At 36.5% G+C, this 14,625-nt stretch overlaps 1 protein-coding gene across 5 annotated transcripts in view; it reads left to right on the top strand.

Annotated features, from left to right (window-relative positions):
* The window catches only part of MTA3 (metastasis associated 1 family member 3), a 224,326-nt gene that overhangs the window by 163,585 nt on the left and 46,116 nt on the right, over positions 1 to 14,625 (top strand). For 2 of the 5 annotated variants that reach the window (XM_045549481.1, XM_045549484.1), the window contains 4 exons: positions 1,415 to 1,473; positions 6,676 to 6,800; positions 10,144 to 10,295; positions 11,762 to 12,102. In XM_045549481.1, coding sequence (XP_045405437.1) covers positions 1,415 to 1,473; positions 6,676 to 6,800; positions 10,144 to 10,295; positions 11,762 to 12,007 — 582 coding nt within the window. In that variant the 3' untranslated portion in view covers positions 12,008 to 12,102. Of the gene's footprint in view, positions 1 to 1,414; positions 1,474 to 6,675; positions 6,801 to 10,143; positions 10,296 to 11,761; positions 12,103 to 14,625 lie in introns of those variants that run through there. The other 3 variants (XM_045549482.1, XM_045549483.1, XM_045549485.1) reach the window with 2 other exon arrangements.

The following is a 14,625-nucleotide window of genomic DNA, read 5'->3' on the forward strand; positions in this document are numbered from 1 at the left end:
CAACCATATAATTTGGGATATTTTTAAAAATCTTTTGAAGCTTCCTTACATAACATTTGTGTGAATACATCCCCTGACCTTAACTGTAGTAGTTAGTCTTACTCATTTGATGTTTTGGTACTATATATTAAGTTTTTTTTCTCAAATTATTTCTAAAAATAGGGAATGATTTAAGCTTTGAATCCTTCTCAAATGCCCTAAATTCAGGTAACTCTCTCAGTTACTTATTTTGAATAATAATGCTACCTTTGGGGGAAAGTACATTTTCCTGAAATGACCTCAGTAGTACTTGTTTTATATTCTTATAGTCACGTGTCAGAGAGTGACAAAGAAAGACAAATATATTTAACACAGACATTATTTTTCCTAAGTGTGTAGGTTGCACAGTGGCAAGTGTTAGATGCTGTAAAAATACATTTTAAGGATCCCTTTAAAAAGTGAGTTGTTGAGGTCATGAATTAGTGAATAGATACTCATGGCTTGTTGAAACATTTCCAGTGTCAATATCATATATAATTCAAAAAGCGCTTATTTCAAACAACTTAGATAGAAATGAAGACCATCTAGACTGGAAACCTGTGTTATCTGAATCAAAAAAGAGTCTCTAAAGATGGTGGAGATGATGGCATTGAGGGTGGTTGAAAATTTGATAATATTCTTTCCCAAAATTTCAACTCTGTTCTAAAAGTTTCAGGTTGTCCCCCTAAGTGTTTTTGTTTTCTCTTCATTGGGAAAATGGAGGATAACCTTATATTCTAATTTGTCTTAATTTTGAACATTGACCATATGTTATTTTCTTTCCCTATTTGCCTTTGTTATTGTGCTGATCAGTGTCTGGTTTTAATTATATAATCTCTTTCCCATTCTTTTCCCTGCATTTGGCTCATAACTGGTTGCAGTGAAATCTTATATGAGTTCAGCCAAGATTTAAAGTTTATTGCGTATCTCCCAATATTTGAGGGTAAATGCTTATTTAATTCTACTTAGAATAGTCTCTTTCTATTGCATGGATTTTGGAAACATCATCTCTGAATATTTTTCTAAAAGCAAGGGTTATGTAGTTTTTCTCTCTCAGAAAGGCAATTAAGAAATGAAATAGAAGCTAAATTTGAAAAATAAAAATGGTTACTTTAGTTTTATTCACTCATGGTGGAATGGAAAATGAAGTTGCTGATTTCTGTATTTTTTAAAATCTATGTCTAAAATGTTATTAATACTTACAGTTCTATTCCTCAGAACCTAGTGACCTTTCTTAGAAGTTACTACAGTTTAAGAATATGTATGGGAAAGAAAAGCTTGTCTTAAAATGGCATTTTTAAAATTATACTTTAATATTGATTGTGAATTTTTAAGACAATGAAGTGATAATTATTAGGCATTGCATGTAAAATATTCTGTCCATCTTTTGAATTAGAAACGTCTAAAAGCAGCAGAAGCTGAGAGTAAACTGAAACAAGTATATATCCCAACTTAGTAAGTAATTGAAATCTTTTAAACTATTTGTCATAGTCTTAATCCTGTCATTACAAACATGTCATTTTTTTTTTCCAGTTTCATCCAAATTTGAATTTGTTTGTTGATATATCTTTCTTTCTCTACAGAGCACAAGACTTGCTTTCTATTATGCCACTACAATGATTTTTTTTCTAGAAAAGAAAGGGGGCCAGGTGCGGTTGCTCACACCTGTAATCCTAGCACTCTGGGAGGCCAAGGCAGAAGGATTGCTTTAGCTTAGGAGTTCGAGACCAGCCTAAGCAAGAGTGAGACCCCATCTCCACTAAAAATAGAAAAATTAGCTGTGCATCGTGACCCAGGCCTGTAGTCCCAGCTACTTGGAAAATGGGAGAAGGATCACTTGAACCCCGGAGTTTGAGGTTGCAGTGAGCTATGATGGCTACAGTGCACTCTGCTTGGTGACAGAGCAAGACCCTGTCTTGGTGGGGTGAGGGGAAGGAGAAAGAAAAAGGGCCTGGTACAAGAAACCTCAAGTAGACAAACGTAAGGACTAGAAGGAGAATGCCATGGGCTGTACTTCTATCGAAACTTCAGGGAAAGTGTCAGAAAACTATCCTATGAAACTGTATTATAGCAAATGTATTTCAGAAAGCTAGCAAGTTTTGAAACATCTACCTCATAGAAGCAATTTCATTTGGGTAACACACCTGGCCCTTTTGAGATTTATTGTTTATTTGGTTGAGGATTTAATATTGTTTTCTTGATTCTGATCGTAATTAGAGCTCTACTTTGTAAATGTTCAGTAAATAAAGGATAGGTTTCAGTTTTCAGGTGTCTAGCATTCTGTCATTATTATCCTTTAGGTTTAGAAATCATTGTCATGTCAAAGTGAATGCCACTTTTCATTTGTTTTAAATGAATTATGCCTATTTGCTGAGATCTTCAGGGTTTGATCCTTTATTTATTCAGGAAAAATTATTTTATTGAGCACCATATGTATATAGTGTTACCCTAGATTCTTTTGGGATTAAAATGAAATTTATTACAAAATTCTATGTGCTGCTCCAATATTTTCTACTCTTTGAACTAAGTACAAGTTTTATACCTGGCCTTTTATTTACTGAATTTCGATATTTTACATAATACATTTTTTAGGTACATATAGGAGGCCTCGTGGACAATGAATTATGATCCAATTAATTGGATATATTGATCTTCATATTAATCTTTTACCTCAAGGCTGACAATTTTAATTTTTAAAACATGTAATGTATAGGGTTCATAATTTTTATGCAGAGCTATATATAATATCCCTTCTACAGAGTAGTTTCTAGTTCCTTTAAAATTGTTAATGTATGTTTTGTTTGACTAATTTATAAGAGAGCCACTCCCCCAAAAAAATGCTATTACGACTCACGTGTCTTAGATTTTCAAAAGCAAGCATACCAGCTTTCTTGTACGGTGCTTGCCACCATGAAAGGAAAAGTACATTTAACAAGTTTTAACCAAATAACCCACGTAATTATTTTTCCTGAGCCTCATGTTGACTTTGGAGTCTTGATCTAAGTAAACTATGGTCTGCACGTGAAATCTGACCTACCGCCTGTTTTTATAAACAAAGTTTTATTGGAACACAGATTTGCTCATCTGTTTCTGTATTGTCTAAGCCTGTTTTCATGCTACAATTTAGAATTCAGTAGTTGCAACAAGGATTTATATTACCTGCAAAGCTTAAAATACTGTCTGTGATCTGTCCTCTACAAAAATTTTCTAACTCCTGATCTAACTGAATGATTTTTGGAGAGCAAGACAATTTCTAATGATGCTTTTAAGAAAGTAATGTAAATCATGTATATAGATAGACGATAATACAGCTGAGTTATTGAGTTGGATAAGAAACTGAGCCCTTTGAAGAATTTCCAAATTAACTCTAAAATAGAATGTTTTAATAAACAAATAATAGATTCAGAATTTCATGTTGACGTTTTTTTTGAGCCCCACAGTCTCCTATATTCAAAACACTCTTCTGTACTAGAAGTAGAAAGTTTTAGAAGCCAGGAGGCTCTCCACTGGAGTTTACATTGTAGTGTGGGGGAGACAGTAAACAACTGTAAGTCATGCGATGTGGTGAGTACTCTGATGGAGAAGAATAACTTTTATGAGAGTTTATGCTGGGGGAAGAGATTCAGTTGATGCCATCGGAAAAGATTCCTTGAGAAAGTGAGTTTGAGTGTACTTTGGAGGAGGATGTGGAAGAGGAAGTGAAAGAAGAGGAATTAACCAGGTAATGGAGGCTTCCAGGCCAATGGGATCCTGAGATGGGAAGGGTCAGAGCATAGCTGAGAAGCAAAGACAGGTAATGTGGCTGGTGTAAAAAGAAAGAATGGTGAACCATGAGAAGCTGGTGTGTAGGCTAGAGCCAAGAGTTTATCCATCTGATGAACAGTTGAGTGGAGTTTAAATGAAGAAGAGTTGTGATCACATTAGCACTTTATGATCACTGGCTATATGGTTTGGAAAATGCTTTGGGGGAAAGGGGAGTAATAGTAGATAGATGCTGGGAGACCAGTTAGAAAGTTCTCGGAGAGGAAAGGTGGCACTAGCTTGACTTAGAGTAGTGGCCCTGGAAATAGTGCAGTATTTGGAGGTGTTGTGTTGTATGGCAGGCAAGGGAGTGGCAAGCTTGATCCAGGTTTCTGGCTAGCAGTTAGGTGGATTGCCATGCTATTCATCAAGCTCAGAAATGATGACAGAGAATCCAGTTAGGTCATTTTTGAATCTACTTTATCCAAAAAGAGGTGATAGAGATGCTGTCAACATATATTGGATATATTGGTCTTAAACTCAGGGGAAAGGTCTGGGTTAGAGATAGAAATTAATTGTGTTTGAAGCCATAGATACAATTTCTGAGGGAAAGCACTAAAAGGGCCTTGAGCTAGCGTTGAGTAAATCCAGTATTTATAGATCAGATAGAGTATGATAGCTAAGAAAAGATAGCCAGGTGAGTGTAGTATCACCGAAGCTAGGAGAGAAGTGTGTTTCAAGGAGGGCGAGTGATTAATGCTGTCAGATGTTGGTGAAAAATAGCCAGGAAATTTAGCAACATGGATATCACTTGGTGATCTTTAATGCAGTGGTGAGGACTGAATATGACCACAAATACAGACAGTGGAGAAAGAGAGAGAAGCTCGAACAAGAGCAAGCTCTTAGATTTGAGGGGTAAGTTGGGGTAAATTAGTAGAATTTTGTTTGTTTTGATTTTTTAATTTTAATATGGGTACATAATAGTTGTATATATAGTAGAATTTTTAAGTAGGAGAACTATTTGTCATATAAATGGAAATAAAGAGGTCCAGGAAAGAAAATCAAGTATGTAAACTTCTCAAGAGGGCAGGAGGGGTAGAAGCACAGATGAAGAGAAGAAAGGTGGGCATTAGATAAAAGGAAAGGCAGTTTCATAAAATGTATCTTCCCATTTTTTTAAAGAGACAGGGTCTCACTATGTTGTTCGGGCTGGCCTTGAATTCCTGGGCTCAAGTGATCCTCTTGCCCTAGCATCCTGAGTAGCTGGGACTGAAGGCGTGCACCACTTTCCCGGGCTTCAACACATATATTTTGCCGTGGGTCATACATTAGAAATTTTTGTATACCTGGGAAATTTCTGGCTACTTATTTGACTTCAAAGGTGATCATTTCCCATCTATACATAGTAGATTTTTTAAAAAATAGGAAATATTAAATATTCCTGGAAATCTTAGTCATTCTACATCACCACTTTTCGTTTTGTACATTTTCAGCTGAAAACTATAAGAAGAGAAACATTTTTGTCTGATTTAAAATGTGTTTTAAAAACCAATTTGTCTTCAAAATACATGGCTGACATAGGTTAGAAGTGTAAATAATAACACTAGTGCATAGAATGGAGACCTCAGTGTACACAGAGATTAAATGATTTCTTCAGGTGGTAGTGGTTGGAGTGTCACCTGACAGCTGTAGTAATAATAATGATGCCCAAAAGAAAGAGAGGCCACACCAGCTCCACACTCTAGGGTTTGACTGATAAATGGAACTGTAGAAAAAGGAAAGAAGCCCTTGAGCCTACTCTCTGTGGAGACTTCAAGTGTCTTGATAGTTGTGACATCTCATAACTTCAACAACCATAGGAAGGTAGCATATAATCTACATTTACCATTCATTTCTAATAAATAATTTCCCAATGTATTTCATTCATTTTTTGTGTGGCAAGTAGACATGAAAGGTCCTCCAGAATGAAGCTCCTTGAGGCCAGAGACTTTCATTTAGACATTGAAAAATATATGTTAAATGAATTATGAATTTATTGAGTACATTCTATGTGTACCTGTGCAGTGTTCTTGGGCAAGGCTTTTAAGCAGAGGAGGTAGCCTACCCTAGGTGGGGGAAAGTGTTAGCCTTGTTTGCACAGGAAATATCATGATCAGGGCTATATGTTTCTAAGGACTGTTGGCTTGGTCTCTGGGAAATTTGCATGTAGACTTGTGGTAGATGTCTTTTTCCCTCCTAAACAATATTTTCTTAGAAAAACCTCAAAACACTGTCATTAGTTTTTTTAACTTCAAATGCTATGTAGTCTTCCTGTAAAAATTCAAATGTAGAAGAAATAATCATCATGAGCAGCCAGAAGCTCCTGAAATACTAACTGACCACTAGAGATAGGCCCTGTTGAATCCTGCGGTATTTCTGCTGAACATATTGCTTTTGTGCAGCTCCCTGAGCACTATTGTGTAGTTAGCAACTCTCACACCAGCAGCAGGAATGGGACAGAGGCTTTCTCTAAACACAGCCATACTGCTTTTAGCTTAATTTATCTGACCCCCAAAATTATTTTATTTTCTCATGAGAATTTATGATAAGTGATAAAGTTTAATAACGTGTCTCCTTCAAAAGTGTCAGGGTGTACTAAGGAAATTGTATTTGGACAGAGAAGAGATATAGCTATATTTATTTTGTGAGTATCAGGCATAAGAGATTGGGTTTTACATAGCCTTGTTTTATAAAGATGAATGTGATTTGGGCTCACTTTAACACCTTGCTTTTACCAGTTTATTTCTTCTTCAACAAACATTTTTAAATGTTTATTTATATTTAGTTAAGATAAATTACTTCAGTAATGAGATATAGAGCTTTTTGCCTTATTTTACAAATCATTTTTTATCACTTCACTTTACATTTCATTGAAAGCAGCAAACCAAATCCCAACCAAATATCCACCAGCAATGGCAAGCCTGGTGCTGTGAATGGAGCCGTGGGGGCCACGTTCCAGCCACAGAATCCCCTTTTAGGGCGAGCCTGTGAGAGCTGCTATGGTAAGTTTCCTCCAGCAGGACTTTATTTTCTCCTTCTAGGCCTGTCAAAGTCACTTAAACACAGGGAACTGTTCTGGCACTGTGGGGTGGGAGTTGTTGAGCAGCTTCTGGGAGGTGCGTGAGGTCAGCACAGTACACCGCAGAGGGCAGAGTGTCTCCTTAGCAAGAGTGGACGCCCACCCGTCCGTACCTTCTGCCTGGAGCAAAGGACCCATTCACTGAATACTTACATCCCGCACACTAAAGCTGGGCATTGGGTTCATTTGATTTGCTTCTGTGGTTTGTTGTGTATTCCATAGCAGTGTTTGCTAAACTGTGTTCAGAGTCATATTAGTTTTACGCAAACCAGGGTCCCGTGATACATACCAAATCCCCTTTTGGAGTGTCTCAGTATACTTTGGCAAATTAAAGCTCCAAATAATTCTGTAGAAAAGACCTACCTGTGGATCAACAGCTATTTGTGCTCTTAGACCATGTTCCTTCAGGGCACCAGTTTGGGAGGTACAGTTCTGTATTTGCTTTTAGCCTCAGGGCCCCAGTGTATTTGTCTGTGCTGGCAGTATTACATTTGCCCTGGGTGTTAGATGGGGTTGGTGGGATGAACTGTTAGGTAGTTGATATACTTTATATGTTTATTTAAAATCTCAAGTAAGAGTATACTCTCTTAATGGGGCTTTGGTGACAGTATCACTTGTGTTTCCTGCCAGTCAGGGTGGCCTGGGGTGGGAGAGGGAAGGAAACTGTTTATATTGGAAATCTACTTGGTGCTGAATTTGGCTCTTAGCAGCTCTTTGTGGGATGTGGCCTACTGCCTTGAGGACACAGAGATGAGAGGCTTTGCAACTCTGCTCCATACTCCACAATAGGCTTCAGCATTAGAAAAGGCTGTAAAGGCGGATGCGGTGGCTCACGCCTGTAATCCTAGCACTCTGGGAGGCCGAGGCAGGAGGATCGTTTGAGCTCAGGAGTTCGAGACCAGCCTGAGCAAGAGCAAGATCCCATCTCTACTGAAAATAGAAAGAAATTATATGGACAGCTAAAAATATATACAGAAAAAATTAGCCGGGCATGGTGGCACATGCCTGTAGTCCCAGCTGCTCCAGAGGCTGAGGCAGGAGGATGGCTTGAGCCCAGGAGTTTGAGGTTGCTGTGAGCTAGGCTAGTGCCACGGCACTCTAGCCCGGACAACAGAGTGAGACTCTGTCTCAAAAAAAAAGAAAAGAAAAGGCTGCAAAAACCAAAACATAATTGTCTCTCCTAATCTCAAGGAAAGTATGAGCCAGAAATTGCAGACTTCATGTAAATGGTACATGGGGAATTTGTCCAACCATTTTCTACATCATAGGAGCACAAAGGGAAGTAATTTGTGAAAAATTAGATTATTTTGGTCAAGATTTTAGATGGATAGCCTCATAAATGCCTTTGAAGTGGAAATTCTTGGATTTTGAAGTTCATGTATATTTAAATGAAAATAAAAAGAATCCTGCATCCAAATGGTAGTGGCTTAATCTGTCTTATTTTTGATGTGCAAACCCCTTTCATGCTCACATATATTCCTTTAGGTAATTATTCTGTCATTTTTATGCATGTATGATAAATTAGCTATTTTAATTTTACAATATTTATTTTAGATCCATGTATTACTAATAATCTTCATTACAAAATATATCTTAATATAGTATACATGTAAGATTTTTATAGTAAGATAGATTTTGGTGTTTTCTATTTATCAAATGATACTTTTTAATTGAATTTGAATTATTTAAGGAGAAAGGCATTCATTGACTAATTATTAAAATGATATATCATGGTTAGTTTGAGTAAAAATGTGTATTTTAATATAAATGATTTTATATTCAGAATTTAAAATAGATCCATGGCTTGATATTTAGAATTCTTAAAATTTGTGTTTATGAAACACAAGTTGACTTGTTTTATTATTTGTTTTAAATCATAAGGGGAAAGGTTTTTAGGTTTCTACTTGCAAGAAATCCTCCAAAAATAACACATGATGGGTATACAGTATTATTCCCAATAAACTAAAAGGCATCGTGGATATAATGGTCACTCTTGTCTTCAACTTTAGTTTGTGAAGTGTTAGTTGACACCTTGATGCACTATTTGAACATTTTGATCTGGTGAAGGTAACTTCAGATCAGAGGAAGAATATTTTAAGGCAAATTTAGAGAATTATAATAATTTTTATGTACCTCATTAACTTAATATTTCAACATCATTGTGTTCTGTCTTAAACTTTGGATCCATCATGGGTATACTTTAAATGTCATATGTCAGTAGTTTCAACTGCAAGACAAAAACTAACACGAGCTTTCAGTGCTCAGCCAAAAAGTGTTAATAGAGTTCTGCATCTTAAGCATGTGATATCAGCTGCACATGCTCACTTGATATGGATTTATAGTCTTAAAAGATATTATGTTTTCAAAGAGAGATATTAAAATAAAGGAATGGAAACAGATACCTGTTTTTTTTTTTTTTTTTTTTGAGACATAGTCTCGCTTTGTTGCCCGGGCTAGAGTGAGTGCCGTGGTGTCAGCCTAGCTCACAGCAACCTCAAACTCCTGGGCTTAAGCGATCCTACTGCCTCAGCCTCCCGAGTAGCTGGGACTACAGGCATGTGCCACCATGCCCGGCTAATTTTTTCTATATATATTTTTACTTGGCCAGATAATTTCTTTCTATTTTTAGTAGAGATGAGGTCTCGCTCTTGCTCAGGCTGGCCTCGAACTCCTGACCTCGAGCGATCCACCCGCCTCGGCCTCCCAGAGTGCTAGGATTACAGGCGTGAGCCACCGCGCCTGGCCTAGATACCTGTTTTTATTAGATTCTTGACTCTATCAGTGGGGCCCCTCTGAACACCTTAAATAAACCCTGGGGAGAGGGGGACATTTTGAACCATAGGTTTGGAAACCTGGATTTAGATTTTAAACACTAATAATAGTAATAATATCCTTCTAAGAACTTATTTCAAGAAATATATATATTATAATAAAGAGTAATTTTAATTAACAAAAAACTTTGCAGCAGCACAATACATAATATGGGATGCTTCACCTAATAGCTTCTCTTAACAGGTAGATGCCACAGGTATTCAATATATAATAGAAATAAATGGTTTAGTGAATTCTGAGTGTTGAAAAATGCATATGTATATATATATATACATATATATATACACTATCATGTTTGGCTTATAAGCTGGGGAGAGAAAAATAACATTGTGAACTAAAGATGGCTTTGGAATATATTTTAAATATTTGATTATATTGATGTTACAAATTACATAGAATTCTTTGTTTTTTCTTATTTTTTCTTCCATCTTTAGCTACACAGTCGCACCAGTGGTATTCTTGGGGCCCACCTAATATGCAGTGTAGATTATGTGCAATTTGTTGGCTTTATTGGAAAAAATATGGAGGCCTGAAAATGCCCACCCAGTCAGAAGAAGAGAAGTTATCTCCTAGCCCTACTACAGAGGTACATGAGCAGTAGTCTTTTTAGTGTTGAGAAATGTCATGTTTTTCAATGGCTGGATTATTCCTTGGAAACAGAAATACAGTAAAGGATAATTTAAAAATGAACAAAGCTGTCTTTATAGCTAAACATAGTAACACAGTATTCAGGGCTGGTGTGGAGAAAGGAGCAGGGAGAAATCAAAGTTTTTTAGGTATTCAAGAATACTGGTTTTGTGAGATCACTCAGACAAAAGAACAATGATATGGGAGGTTTCGCAGAAGTAGAGAGCTTACAAATTAAATGTTTGTTTTAATTGCTTTTGAAAACAATTTGTAACCTTTACATACTATTGAAAATGTGTCTTATTATGTGTAAAGTAATAAACAAAAAGTGAGTGTTTTTTCTCCCCCTGGCTATTGTGGAGGGACAAGAAATTATGGACCCAATCTTGAAGTGAACAGCAGTTAAATATGATTTTGGTGAACTCCTCATAGATTGAAGATGTCAAGCATCTGTGTCTACCAGAAGGCGACTATTTTTCAGTGCTGGATCTCCGGACTTCTAAATATTAAAAAAACAAACAACAACAAAACCAAAAACAAATTAACCCCCTTCACAGTTTTTTAACTACTATGACTGTGATTTTGGATTCTTATACAAAAGTAGAATATTATACCCTCTGGCCTCCAGATACCTTCTTTATCTCTCTCTCTCTCTCTCTCTCTCTCTCTCTCTCTCTCTTCTCTCTCTCTTTTTAATTTCAGAATATTAAGGGGGTACAAATATTTTAGGTTACATGAATCACTTTTGTAATGCTTGAGTTCCAGCTATGGGTGTGCCTATCACCCAAATAGTGTTCCTTGTACCCATTAGGTAGGGTTTTGTCCCTCTTCTCCTCCCTCCTCCCCCCTAGTTGATTTCCACTGAATTTTACTTCCCTCTATGCACATGTACGCTCATGGGTTAGTTCCAGTTTAATGGCGAATACATGTGGTGTTTGTTTCTCCATTCTTGAGATATTCCACTTAGGAGAGTGGTCTCCAGTTCCATCCAGATTGTTAGAAAAGGTATTAAAGGTTAAAGTTATGGCTGAATAGTACTCCATGTTATACATATACCACATTTTATTAATCCACTTGTGAATTGATGGGCACTTTGGTCGATTCCACATCTTTTGCAATTGTGAATTGTGCTGCAGTAAACATTTGATTGCAGGTGTCTTTCTGATAAAAAGTCTTCTTTTCCTTTGGGTAGATAGCCAAGAGTGGGATTGCTAGATGGTAGGTCTACTTTCAGTTTCCTTCTCTACTCCTCACCTCCTTCCCCCAAAGTTCACACTTTGTAATTCTCTCTTTCAGGGATAGGGTACTAAGTTATAAATGCTTCAGTGGAAGATTTAAAATTATATTTTTCTTTGAGCACAATGCAAATAGTAATATATTTGGCAAGTTTTATTCTTTAAGTTTTGGTTGTTTCTGATTTTGCAGGACCCCCGTGTTAGAAGTCATGTCTCCCGCCAGGCCATGCAGGGGATGCCAGTCCGAAACACCGGGAGTCCAAAGTCTGCAGTGAAGACCCGCCAAGCTTTCTTCCTTCATACTACATATTTCACAAAATTTGCTCGTCAGGTCTGCAAAAATACCCTCCGGCTGCGGCAGGCAGCAAGACGGCCGTTTGTTGCTATTAATTATGCTGCCATTAGGGCAGAATGTAAGATGCTTTTAAATTCTTAACCGTATATGTTGTGGTTCTGACCATTTTCACTCTTTTCCTCTCTCTCTCTCTTTCTTTTTTTGTTTGTTTGCAATAAACATAAGTTCTGTGTACAGCCTTTTATTTGGTTTATTTTTTTTAACATTGTTTTTGTCTGCTGCCATTTGTATCATGCCAACCTGAAAAAAAAAAAAAAAACACTGAGACTTCTGTAATCTTTATCAGAGAATAGTGCTTAGCAAAAGATTGGTGGGAAGTGAGCCTATCCAGTGGGGTTTTGTGATGGAATTGCCTAAAGAGCCCTTACTGAAGCACTTTTACCTGTTAGGGAGTGCCATAATATAACTCCTAACGATGGTGTTATTATGATGAAACTCTGTAATTGAGACAGCACAGTCCAGTCTTATTTGCATTCATTAGGTTTAAATAAATTTGCCAGTTTACACTAATTAGAAATTGTATGTCTTTATAAACCTCTCATTTTCCCATAAACCTTTTACAGTTGCCATACAACATTATGGAAATTCACAGTGCCTCATAACAAATGCTGTATTTAATAGAAGGCTTAGCAAATTTTAAATAAATTTTAAAGTCATCTTTGGGTGAATTTTTGAAAGTACACATTTTGGTTTTTTTGAAAGCTAGCATCTAAATTTATGGTTGAACAGTGTATTTGTCCAGTTTGGTTTCCATTTCATAATCATGTCTCATATATTACCACATAACATTTACATGACTTATTACTCTTATTTTCAACACATTCAGTCTTATGTGTCATACAAATTATTTTTTGTCAGAACGAAGGTCATATGTAGCAATGAATTGTGGATTGTTCTGTTACTACGATGTTTCTGAAAAAGTGTCCATGATTTGTTTGTTAGCTCTAGAGTCACATTCCTGCCTAGCATGTTAGAGCAGTGCAATTTTTTTTCCCTAAGCAGTGAGAAAACTTACTGTGTGGCTTAGCAGATTGGAAATCTTAAAGACATTTGTATGCTTTTTCTTTATCTGTGAGATAAGAAATCTCTTATGAGATGTTCCACTATGATTTAAAGAGGGTGTCTATGAAGGAGTGATGACTGAAAAAACATTTTTTGTTCTTAATGATAATTTTTAGCAGAACAGTTGGAAGACTTTAAAACTTCTAGGTAAAAGCTCAATAATAGGAAGAAAAGTGCCTTGTAAAGGGAATGGGAATTGGTAGTGGTATTAGAGTTCCATCGGAGAAGGGAAATTAGCTACATTAGATTCATGTATATTTGAGAATTTAGGCTTATATATAAGTTTTGTACTAGCATTTCTGAATTCATGGACTTATGCTATCACTTTCTTACTCATTTTAAGGAACTGGAAGGTAAATAAATTCTTCCAGACTATCCAGCTGATTTAAAACACATACACCTATATATAATTTCTTAAGTAAAAAGAATGATAAAACAGTTGAGAAGGAAAGTGAATGAAATTCTTCCATTAAAATTGGCCGAGATCCACTGTCATCTTTGCATCCATTCCTGTGAGTGGAAAAGAAACCATCACCAACCTAATTGGCTTCTGAGGAAGTTTATGTTTCCTGTTAATTTTCAGTTAATTAGCACATCATCTTTTTGTTTTGATTATTCAGTGAAGTGGATTTTTCTGTCACCTCATTCTAATTTTTCTCCCCTCAATTGAAGGTCCATAACTGCTAAAAGGATCAAGATAAAATTACCTATTTATAAGCATATAGATTATAATAATGATAGAAGCAGTCACTTGTAAGATCAGAGCATATATTATTTTGTTTTATTTTGTATTTACCTTCATCAATCATTGAATTTTACATATAGAATCAGGTTCTTAAGATAATTTTACTTTGAGTTTTAAAACGACAGTGTTTCAGCAGCCATCTACTCAAGTTATTTTTTTCAGACAAGCAACTAATGAATTCTTAACTAGCATCTAATTGATTCTTGCATCATCTCCCTTTTTATATGTACCTTGTTACAACCTCTTCTGCAGATCCCTTGATCTTGGCTTGTTAGAGGGATTAAGTGTTAATAACCTGGTGTCTATGGGCAGCCATGTCTGTGGTCCCCTGGGAACGTATAGGTCTATTTTCAGTAAGCTTTCCTTGGTTTCTCAATAGCAGTGTTAACCCCTACCCCCACCCCCCAAAACGTTAAGAATCACTGTGATGCAGTGTGAATGTACTTTCAGGTCAGAAGTTTGTAATGCTAAAAATATTGATAGATCAAGTGTTCTAATTAGTGCATTTTAGAATAATACATCATTATGATGGGAAAGGAAACATTTTTCCCTGTGAGTTGAGACTTAGAAGCACTGTAGAAGTTGACCCCTTCTGTGGCTTCTGACCTCAGCAGCACCATCCCAACCACTGACATAGTCTAAGTTTATGGGATGACAGACTGTGTCAGAGTGAAGAAGTGGAGAGCTAAGGAGTGACATAGTCTAAGTTTATGGGATGACAGACTGTGTCAGAGTGAAGAAGTGGAGAGCTAAGGAGATAAACTCTCAAGTTGATGGGGAGAGCATAATTCTGAGTTCTTGACTTACAAGGTAATCCCCGTGTAGAGGAAATTGGTTTTAGTTACAGTTTGACTCTGACCCTTATTCTCATTGAGAAACCTGTGTCGAGGCA

This window comes from Lemur catta, chromosome 4 (genome assembly GCF_020740605.2).
Source record: "Lemur catta isolate mLemCat1 chromosome 4, mLemCat1.pri, whole genome shotgun sequence".
Classification (NCBI taxonomy): Eukaryota; Metazoa; Chordata; class Mammalia; order Primates; family Lemuridae; genus Lemur; species Lemur catta.